The sequence below is a fragment of the Salvia miltiorrhiza genome, chromosome 5 (assembly GCF_028751815.1).
Source record: "Salvia miltiorrhiza cultivar Shanhuang (shh) chromosome 5, IMPLAD_Smil_shh, whole genome shotgun sequence".
In the NCBI taxonomy this organism is placed as follows: domain Eukaryota; kingdom Viridiplantae; phylum Streptophyta; class Magnoliopsida; order Lamiales; family Lamiaceae; genus Salvia; species Salvia miltiorrhiza.
This window is the reverse complement of record NC_080391.1, coordinates 51,140,880-51,151,522: the sequence shown is the minus strand read 5'-3', so window position 1 is coordinate 51,151,522 and position 10,643 is coordinate 51,140,880. Positions and strand designations below refer to the sequence as shown.

Below are 10,643 nucleotides of genomic sequence, written 5' to 3'. Positions count from 1 at the left end.
TAAGATTGATAGAATTGGAGGATGATTAAAGTGCGGGTCGAGTCATTCATCATGGGCTGAACTATGCAAACCAAACACTTTGTTATGTTGGATTATTTCATCAATTATGCTTTATCACTCAAACCAAACGTCTCCTTAAAGAATTATTTTAGACCTGCATTATACTACTCCCTCCGTCCCGCCCAAGATGCTACATATTCCTTTTCGAGCCGTTCCAACGAAGATGTTACATTTCTATATTTGGCAAAAATAAGAAATTTTAAACACTTAATTAACACTAATTAAGTATTTCTTTATTACCTTCTCTCTCCTACTTTATCACTTTATTACCTTCTCTTTCTTATTTTATCACTTTATTACTTTCTCTCTCCTACTTTATCACTTGATTATTACACACTTAAAACATTAATTTACAACTCCTTAAATTCCGTGCTGAAAAGCAAATGCAGCGCCTTGGCCGGGACGGAGAGAGTATTATTTAAGAATTTTAGAGGACTTTATTTCTCAGACGATCAGAGTCTGTTTGTTAGAAGAAATAAAGGTATATAATATACATATATATAAATATATATAAAATATCTTAATAGTGAAATTATATGGGGCCAAATGTTTATAACTAAGATGCCCTTAAAATATTTTGAATATATTCTTCATTCCTTAATTATCAATTATTCTTCATTCCACAATTATATTGAAATATATAATGTTCTATACTAATTATATAATAATAAATTATAAATAATTATTTGATTATATTTTCACAATTAAAAAAGCGTGACACTAATTTTAGCACTACTCATTATTTTGTTTGCTTTTTTTTTTTCGAAACAAGAATATTTTGTTTGCTTTAATGGAAGGATATTGTACTCTATCCGTCCCATGAAGCAAGATCAAGTTTCTTTTTTGGACTGTCCCATGAAGCAAGACCAGTTTCTAAAAGTAGCAAAAAAATTACTCTTTATTCACCTTTTCACTTTTTCACCTACCACACTTAACACACAAAATACCAATTTCTTAATTCTCGTGCCGAAAAGAACTTGGTCTTGTTTCATGGGACGGAGGGAGTATATATTATATAAATTTATGAGATTCTATATATTTAAATAAATTTTTGGCGGGATAATATAATTGTATCATTAATTTATGGGTTAATTACGCCAAAAGTCATGAACTATACCCCAATTTCCAAACTTTCCATGGATTTTTTTTTTTTAATCAAAAATTCCCTGAACTTAAAGTGGTGAACAATTTTTCAACGCTTTTTTCTCCGGTGAAGCTCCGGGCTGACTTGTCGCCTACATGATAATATCGAGCTGACATGGCGCTTATTTGGACAGAAAAATTGACAATTGGAAGAAAAAAAAATGAACAAAAAAAAAACAAAAAAAGAAAACAAAAAACCATTCTCTTCCCCCTCCTCCGGCAAACTCCACGGCCGCCTCTCTCTCCACCGTCCACCGCCTTCCCCCACCACCATCACCAGATCCATCGCCCCCTCTCGCTCCACCGCCCACCGCCTTCCCCCACCACCCCGCAGATCTGCCTTCCCCTCTCTCTCCCTCTCGCGTTTTCTGCCCATTACAATAGCGCCGCCGCCTCTAACTCCACCGTCGCCTCTCTCTCCACCGTCCACCGCCTTCTCCCACCACCATCACCAGATCCGCCGGCTCCTCTCACTCCACCGCCCACCGCCTTCCCCCACCACCCCGCAGATCCGCTTTCCCCTCTCTCTCCTCTCGCGTTTTCTGCCCATCAGAATAGCGCCACCGCCTCTGAAATTCAGGCGAGCGACCGCCCATTCCTCCGGTCGACGTCGCCTCTCCCTCGACTGTCTCCCTCTTCTCTCAATTGTTCTCTATCTCTCTCTCTCTGAGCTCGACTGCACACTCAAATTGACCCTAATTTCTTCTCTCAAACCCTCTGGAGAAGACGAAGATGAAAAGCCCTAATTTCCCTCATCTTCGCCTGAATCCGGCGAAGTTGACGCCTTACCTCTCCGCCTCAAGCCCTAGCTCACCTCTGTTCGACACAACTCAGCCGTCGCCGCCTCTGGAACTGGTGAGGAGATGACATTCTTAGGTCGATCCTCCTCTCAATCTCACATAATCGAAGCAAAAAAGGGCGAACCCCCAGTCCTCTCAACTCTGGAAAAATTGCCGCCCTGGTTCGACGTCTTCCTTGGCCAGAATCGCCGTTTGTCGTCTCAGTGCCGTCGGATGAAGGCTCCTCAGATCCACCGCCTCCCTAAGAGAGAGGTTTGGGCTCAAAACGGCGTCGTTTTACCCCCTACTAAACGACGTCGTTTTGATTTCCGTCCGGCAGTGCCACGTCATATTTCAGGCTATTTAGAAATGCCATGTCAGCACTCAATTTGGGGATTTTTGAAAATCATGGAAAAATTGTTCACCACTTTAAGTTCAGATAATTTTTTATATATAAAAAAAAAGTTCATGGAAAGTTTGGAAATTGGGGTATAGTTCATGATTTTTGGCGTAATTATTAATTTATTGATAAATTGAAATATTATAATAAATAACTTAATAATCTTTAACTAAACACACAAAATATCCCATATAAATATTAATTAAATATATCAACTTTATCCCGAAGTATCATCCAAACAAGACAGTATATGCATCTTTTGCAATCATGGTAATGAAGTGAAATTTGAATCCAAAAAATAAAATAACAATTGTTATGTTAATTTGATAAATTTTGGAATTAGCAGTTGAAAACCTACCCCTCTTTAACTGACCTAATAAAAGGAAATAAGAAACTAAACGAATTTAACCAATCATTAGCTACTGCTCATCTCTCTCTCTCTCTAGCTTTTCTTGTGTATACAGATACAGATCTTCATTTCTCTTGGCTCTTCTTCCACGGCTGCGACTCATATGGCCCCTTTTAATGGCTACCGGCATTTTTCAAAATTCTTTTAATCGGAGGAATAGAGTATATTAATTCACAAGCATCTTGTTGTTTCTGCGTTTACTCATCTCGGCTTCAGAAAATAAATGGAAGAATTGGTATGCCATTTGATTTAAGAAAAAAAAATTCAAAGTTGTGGAGCCATAAGAGGATAAGTTATCTAAATTCAGAGATTTCACAATCTATGAAACAAGTTCGTTTCCATGACGCGCCGGTCAGCGGCGGTGGCCAAAGGTGATCCTCTGCTCCCATCCACATCTATATATTTTTCCGATGTTCTTTTCTTTTTTTTTTATATGTATTGCAATCCATAGTGAATTTGGCCGTTTGGCTGTGCTGTTTGTTTCATTTGTGATTTGCAAGCATAATTGTGAGTAGGTTATCAAAATGTGATCAATTTTTATGAAGAAGGCTGTTTTGGACAGATTCCTCTTCTCTCCTTGCTAGGCTCTTTATGTATACGAGCTGAATTTGGGATATTTTGAATGTATTATGCTTAATTCACCTCCAAAAGTAAGTATGTTGACAGTTTGGTTGGCTGGTTGCTAGCTTCTTTAATTTTTTTCCAATTATGGTAATTAATTGATGGTTGATTGGTCGAATTGAACTCTGTGTTTTTCTCGGGCTGACTATGCTTAGATGGGTCTTAATGTAAACAAAATAATTGTCATCCATGTACAGAACCTATTTGCTTATGCAACAGAATTGAATTTCAAGTGATTTGGCTCTGACACTTTTAAGATTATCTTGCTTCCATGATGCAAATTGCTCATTTAATTGTAGCTTATCCTATCTGGTTCACTATAATAGTTTTTCCCCGACTAAGATGATTGTTCTTCCTTTCTTGCTGGAGGAGTTTTAAGTTGTCATCTAACAGCCAAGGTCTGGTTTGTGTCACAGGACAAATTGGTATCAGAAATTTTCTATTGATTGGAGATGGTTTTTGCCAAGCTTATTAAATTGGACATCTCTAAAGTAATAACCACGCTGGGCATATTAGAAACTAGTTATATCCTAGAGCAAGTTTCTTCAATGAGATAGCATCCTATAAGTAATGTACAGCAAGATACTGCTATCTGCATGATATGCTTCATGTCTAGTCTTTCGTTAATGCATCGTTTGCTGTATCTTGTTTCAGTATTCTCATTTTTTCTAGCATTTTCTATTTGTAGGTTATCATAGTAAAGTAGCAAGTCTTGGTTCATTTTCTGATATACAAAGATGGATAATAATTCATAATTTGAAAAAGGCTTCATTACCATAGTTTCTGCTATTGCATGGGGTGTTTGTCTATAGTACATTTTAAGTTCTGAGTACACTTGATTTTTAAATATTTTTGTAAATCGTCAACAATTTTTACGCATTATTTAGATTAATATTCATCCTTAATGTATAAAAAATTTATTGTATGTGATTTGGCTGACATCTAGTGTATATGAATAACTCCATGCAGTCAGAATGGAAAGTTTAGCTATGGCTATGCAAGTTCTCAAGGTAAAAGGTCTTCAATGGAGGATTTTTATGAGACAAGGATTGACGGTGTAGATGGGAAAGTGGTTGGTCTCTTTGGTGTCTTTGATGGTCTCTCTCTCTCTCTCCCCCCTTTACCTCTCCATATATATGATGTTGTTTATAGCTTGCCACATATGTCCAAGATATGATATGAAGAAATGGATTCTCATTTGAGGCTCTAAAGCTTGTTCATGAATTATGTCATTGTTAACATCATGCAATTCATATATATCTGACTTCTACCTGAGTGAAACTTAGAAAATTAATTATTTCAACCCATGTATGAAGAGACGCTCAAACCCTTCCAAAGATTTTAATTAGCCCAAGAAAGAGATGCTTAGAATGGTAAAAACCTGCTGTATTAGAAAATACTTACAAGTGTGAAGATGTGATATAACATCAGCGATGAAAGAACTTATCTTATTATATCATCTCATATACTCTCAAGTCTCAACCCAATGTTTTTACATCTGCTTGACTGACATTCTCTTAGGATGCGTTTGTTTGAGATAATGATCCCCGCTTCCCAATTTCACCCAAATCGTCACACTTTTAGTGCCATATGCTGAGTTAACCAAGATGTTTACTTCCTAAAGTTAAAAACCCGATCGTGTTCCATTCTGTTGAATTTTGACGTTTTTTCCTGCTTTATTTTCACTGAATTAGATTTAGGCTATTTTTTTTACTACGGGTCTGCCTCAAATATCTCAGGTCATGGGGGAGCCAGAGTTGCAGAATATGTCAAGCAAAATCTTTTCAGTAATCTGATCAAGCACCCAAAGTTTATTTCTGATACCAGATCAGCTATAGGTATGTCCGTATGTACTATATGCAGTTTGCCTTTTCTTTGCTTGCGTTTTTTTAATTGCTTTTTGTAACTTACATATTCCTTTAACAATGTTTTGGCCCCTTTTCACATTTCAGCTGATGCATATAGTCATACAGACTCGGAACTCCTGAAATCCGAAAACAATGAGATCAAGGATGCTGGGTCAACAGCTTCTACTGCCATCCTCGTTGGTGACCGTCTGTTGGTGGCAAATGTTGGGGATTCAAGGGCTGTTATTTGCAGGGGTGGTACTGGTAAAGTTCGGAAACTTTTTAAAAGTCGATTACTTTATTGGTTGTAAGTACCACCCTCGACTTAGAATGTGATTCTTGAATGAACTAGGTTCTGGTGAATGCTTTTGCTATGATCATTGTAGTCTTGTCTTGCCATGTGTTCTATTGGTCTGTGCTCGTTCTCGACTTCCTTTCATTTGTTTTGTTGGCAAACCAAGTCAAAAATCAACTGATTTTTTGCAAGGGAAACTGACTGAGAACCCTTGTGCAATTTGAGGGAAAACGGAAGTTGCAAGACCAAAATGTAATAGAGAAAGCTAAGTTCCCTGAGCAATATGCTAATAGCTGAATTTAAGTTCCATAAATGTAAGAAGAAGTGGAACACAACATGCGTACAACGATTTTGAATTTGTTATGATTGCTAGAAACCATGTCTGGTCGAAAACTTAGCATCACTTAGCTTCTTTCTTGACTTTGTCATCTCATCACTTAATGTTGAATCTTGCAGCAATTCCCGTCTCTCGAGATCACAAACCCAATCAAACGGATGAGAGGCGACGGATTGAAGATGCTGGAGGTTTTGTGATGTGGGCAGGTGAAAAGATTTGGAGGGAATCTTGTATGAGACTATCCTACAGGTCAAAATCTGTAAGACGGGTCAAAATCCAGATCCAAATGCACTCAAAACACCAAGAAAATTACTATATATGTATATATATATATATAACCTACTGGATATGAATTTTGAATTTGGATATTGACCCGTTTTACAAGTTTTGACAGTCTCACTCATGTTTTTTTTTTTTAAATATTCCCTCTCATGTTTTTTTTTTTTTAAATATTCCCTCTCATCCTTGTGCTTTTACAGTTTGGATGCTCGTCTAAAATGCTCATGTTTATATTTGTACAGGAACTTGGAGAGTCGGAGGCGTGCTCGCTGTATCTCGTGCATTTGGCGATAGACTGCTGAAACAGTACGTAGTAGCTGATCCAGAGATTCAGGTGTGTTTTCATGACTTGTTCCAATGAGATAAAAAATCACAAGAAATAGTCGCACGCAATCCATTATGCTACTCCTTATTTATTGATGCATAACAACAGGAGGAAAAAGTCGATAACACTCTGGAGTTTCTTGTCCTTGCAAGCGATGGACTTTGGGATGTAGTGTCAAACGAGGTTGGTGATGCACTTAGGATTCAATCAACTTTTTTTGTTAATGATTATATCGATTTTAAAATTTGTGTCTGTGGTTATTTGCAGGAAGCAGTTTCGATGAGCAAGGCAATCTTAGATCCAGAAGAAGCAGCGAAGAAGCTGCTGCAGGAAGCAGATCAGAGAGGCAGTGCTGATAATATCACAGTTGTCGTCGTTAGATTTTTGGCGAAACAAGAAGAATCCAACAAAACCACCTCTGCTTGAAGATATTAAACAAGAAGCCGGTAGAAAGATAAGGGAAAATACACATTGTTTAAATTTGCTTTTTAATTTTTCTCAAATTTGGTACACACGTTTTGACATTTTTTTAAGGGATAATTGCGTCAAAATACACGAACTTTCATACTTTTCTGATTTTGCACATGAACTTAAAATTCTACCTCTAAATATACGAATTTTCATTTCTTTCAGATTTTGCACATAATGAACATTTTCGATGTATGATTCGTTAATATATTTTTGTATTCTTGTAGTAGAATTTACCTAATGTCCAACTACGTCATTTAGGAAGACTTTCGCTTGAGCCACGTAGATAGTTCCGACTTCAACCTTAACTTTTATTTGTCGAAGATGTGTGGAAGTTTATGTATTTTAGCGCTATTATCCATTTTTTAATAGTGTCGTTAGACGAATTTTACAGTATAAGATTATCTAAGTTAAAACTGTCTGAAGGTGACGTGGAACATGTCTGTCGTTGCATCCTCATAAAAAATTATGTTCATGAAGATGTGACAAGGGTAGATTGTTCAAGTCAGATTCATGGAAATTAGTCTTATGATATTATTTGAAAAAATGTTGAACCGTTATGTACCAATTTCATAACAACTATATTTTGATTTCATGACACTGTTGGTAAAATGCTGAAACCTCGTATACCAATTTGATAAAAAAAAATTAAAAGGCATAACATTAAATTTAAATGTTCTCTGATGATGAACTCAATCTCAATACCTTTGGTCTTAAATATTAACACTAGCAGACTACCACTAGACTAACACACAACACACAAGATTTGTTACTTTTATTTAGAACAAATGTCACTTATATATAAGACAGATCGTGAATTTGGTACCGAAATCCAATCCAGTACTTTTCTAAGGAGAAAAGAGTATAATTGTTGCAAGAAGATGTTGAATCCCCATGTGAATGATAATGAGATCATTTATATAAATACCCTCCTATTGCTTTAGCAATCCAGTCTAAAATCTTTCTATCTCAAAACATATAGTAGTATAAGATTTGACCATTTTAGCTCCAGTAGACATTAGTAAAATCAAGAGAAGAAATATACAAGTACATAGCAAAATCTACTAAGAAAAAACCCTTAAGAATTGAGATGTACCACCAGTTGCAATTAGTATATATATATATATATACTAAAAAAGAGCCATAGGGACAATAATTTCAGCTGGTGTTTAGAACAATTTAGGTGTCGGAACGTGACATCGAACTCTAGGGGCTACCACCCCTCAAAGCAAGGACAAGGTGAAGAACAGAGCCACCCTCGATATTGTAGTCTTTAGCAGTTTTGTCGTCTCCAAGCTGTTTGCCCGCATAAATCAACCTATGACAAAAATTTCAGTTAGTGCATGATCTTTCAAGGTTCCTAACTTCCAAAATGTAATACTTAGTTCGACAATGTGGAGATTGTGAAAGTGATAAAGGTATTTCTTGGCACAAACAAGCATGTAAAGAAGAGTTTAAAGGCAAACTTTGCAAAGATCATATACTCTCTTCATTTTCTACCACAGCAGGTAAATGTGGGAAGTTCACTGAAAATCAACTGGTTTATGATTTCCCAATCAAAATTTTCACACGGCAGTAAATGCATAGGATAGGACTTATAACTTTCCATAATATCTTGAATTAGCATGAAAAAACTTTATGCTTTTTCAACAAAGCAACCAGCTCTAGCACACAAACAAACCTTTGCTGCACCGGAGGAATTCCTTCTTTCTCCTCAACTCGTTCCTTAATCCGGTCAATTGTATCAGTAGGTTCAATATCAATCTCAATTTCTTTTCCCGTAAGGGTTTTGACCTTGATCATTGTTCCACCCCTAAGCCTCAAAACAAGGTGAAGAGTCGATTCTTTTTGGATATTGTAATCTGCCAAAGTTCTACCATCTTCCAATTGTTTACCAGCAAATATGAGCCTCTGCTGGTCAGGAGGGATACCTTCTTTATCCTGCAGCACCATTTTCTTATTAGTTCAAAAATTGTTAGACAAGTGCACAAACGAGGATGATAAAGTTTTGCATCCTATAGCAACTTAAAGTACATCATATACCCCCAAATGCGGCACTCAACATATCAGTGAATCAAAACAGCTTTCACTATTTCAAGACGCACAATTTGCACAAATCCAAGAGGCAAAGCACATAGACAGTTAGCAAATGCATCCTCATGTTATCAGTAAATACAATTTGCATATAACTATCCAACAGAAACAAGCTCCATAAACATGAAGTTTTAAGATTATTCAGACCACATTTGCACTACCAAATACTCATAGGGAGTAACAGCAGGCAACAAAAGAAATACGTCATTCCTGACACTTACCTGGATTCAACTAGCGAGAAAACATAAAGAAAATAGATATTTAAGTGACCAGCAATTCCAAAAGCCACCTTTACAGTTCAACTGAGCTGAGCTAAAATCAAGAACCATCGTGTAACCAGCATAAATGAACTTGGAATTATCCACCCCGATAGCAAGCACAAACGACAACAGGTCTGGTCATCTTTACCGAATAAAGGTATGGTTTCATGAATCATGATTAACTTTGGAAAAAAAACACTTTTATTTGTTTGTTTGGAATTTGGATGTTGCATGCACAATCCCTATACAAGCTGTCCAGTCCAACCACGCCCCTCCCATCCACCGCGCTACAGCACTACCAACTCAAAGACTACGATTTCGAAAAACAGAGGCACTGAAAATATATTCATGCAAAAAAATCAGGAACTCAGAGGCAGCTTAGAGTCTCTAAGCAATTAAATTCCTCTCATTCTTAACGATCACAACTATACAACACAAAATCCAGCTTGCTTCAGACATATAGAGTAAAGAACTAAGTAAAACGTCCAATCAAATCTCAAAACCCTAGCTCAATCAACTTAACCTATCAAATACCATCCAGAATATAACAATCCGAAGACCCGCAATTATCCACCCTCACAACAAAATCAGCAACATTGATGGAATTGTAATCGCAAAACTAATACTACAAAACAATAGCCAAAACCACCTTCCAAAAATAAAATAAAAAAGAAAAGGTGCAAAAGGAGACCTGAATCTTGGCCTTGACATTGTCGATGGTGTCACTGCTCTCAACCTCGAGCGTGATTGTTTTGCCAGTTAGGGTTTTGACGAAGATCTGCATATTTTTTTTCCCGCTTAAATTCTACGTCGCACTAATTCTTGGCTCTAATTATGATCAGATTGAGTATTAGAATTGTGGGTGTGGCAGTATTTATGGGTGGAGAATTTGCGAAAATAATGTGAATTTTTTAGAATTAATTATATGAAATTATTATATGTACTATATATATATATGAGCATCCGCCATTATTGCTTCTTGCTATTGGGCTATTGATTTATGGGCTCCACCAATATTCTCCTTCGTCACCGATCGGTTGGATACCCCTAATTTTCAAGTTTATGTTATAGACTATAGTTTTATTTATTTATTTATTTTTAGAAGTTGTTCATTTGCAAGGTAGGGATCAAATCTCACTGTTCCCCCTTCCTCAAAAGTCAAAAAAAAAAAAAAAAAAAAGTTGTCCATTTTGAGAACATTAAGATATTTCTTATAAACATTTGATAGTTTGATTATCAATAGGTATATGTTTTCAAAAAATTACGGCATTTGATTTGACACATGTGATAAATAAGATTGATAAGAGTGGATAATTAAAGAATGAT

General features: G+C 36.4%; 2 protein-coding genes across 3 annotated transcripts; one reads left to right on the top strand and one right to left on the bottom strand.

Moving 5' to 3' along the window:
* The first annotated feature begins 2,769 nt into the window (after positions 1 to 2,769).
* On the top strand, positions 2,770 to 7,127 carry LOC131024843 (probable protein phosphatase 2C 59). Of its 2 annotated transcripts, none has more exons than XM_057954376.1 (8): positions 2,770 to 3,162; positions 4,382 to 4,509; positions 5,152 to 5,250; positions 5,365 to 5,523; positions 6,011 to 6,097; positions 6,413 to 6,504; positions 6,604 to 6,678; positions 6,763 to 7,127. In XM_057954376.1, the coding sequence occupies exons 1-8, from the start codon at positions 3,029 to 3,031 to the stop codon at positions 6,919 to 6,921; spliced, it is 933 nt and encodes a 310-aa protein (XP_057810359.1). In that variant the 5' UTR covers positions 2,770 to 3,028; the 3' UTR covers positions 6,922 to 7,127. The 2 variants fall into 2 exon arrangements, with proteins under 2 accessions (XP_057810359.1, XP_057810360.1); XM_057954377.1 differs by having other exon boundaries at positions 2,784 to 3,162; positions 4,382 to 4,422.
* A 797-nt stretch (positions 7,128 to 7,924) lies between these two features.
* Positions 7,925 to 10,349, bottom strand: LOC131024842 (ubiquitin-NEDD8-like protein RUB2). Its single transcript, XM_057954375.1, has 3 exons — positions 10,009 to 10,349; positions 8,645 to 8,904; positions 7,925 to 8,281 (listed from the first exon to the last, which is right to left on the bottom strand). The coding sequence occupies exons 1-3, from the start codon at positions 10,099 to 10,101 to the stop codon at positions 8,170 to 8,172; spliced, it is 465 nt and encodes a 154-aa protein (XP_057810358.1). The 5' UTR covers positions 10,102 to 10,349; the 3' UTR covers positions 7,925 to 8,169.
* Positions 10,350 to 10,643: the final 294 nt, after the last annotated feature.

Excerpts from the sequence above, each read along its gene's own strand:
- LOC131024843 (XM_057954376.1), top strand. The coding sequence starts at position 3,029 with ATGCCATTTGATTTAAGAAAAAAAAATTCAAAGTTGTGGAGCCATAAG. Across the intron at positions 5,251-5,364 it reads TGATACCAGATCAGCTATAG|CTGATGCATATAGTCATACA; the intron begins GTATGTCCGTAT and ends TTCACATTTCAG. Across the intron at positions 5,524-6,010 it reads TATTTGCAGGGGTGGTACTG|CAATTCCCGTCTCTCGAGAT; the intron begins GTAAAGTTCGGA and ends TGAATCTTGCAG.
- LOC131024842 (XM_057954375.1), bottom strand. The coding sequence starts at position 10,101 with ATGCAGATCTTCGTCAAAACCCTAACTGGCAAAACAATCACGCTCGAG. Across the intron at positions 8,905-10,008 it reads ATGTCAAGGCCAAGATTCAG|GATAAAGAAGGTATCCCTCC; the intron begins GTCTCCTTTTGC and ends ATGGTGCTGCAG. Across the intron at positions 8,282-8,644 it reads ATTCCTCCGGTGCAGCAAAG|GTTGATTTATGCGGGCAAAC; the intron begins GTTTGTTTGTGT and ends TTTTTGTCATAG.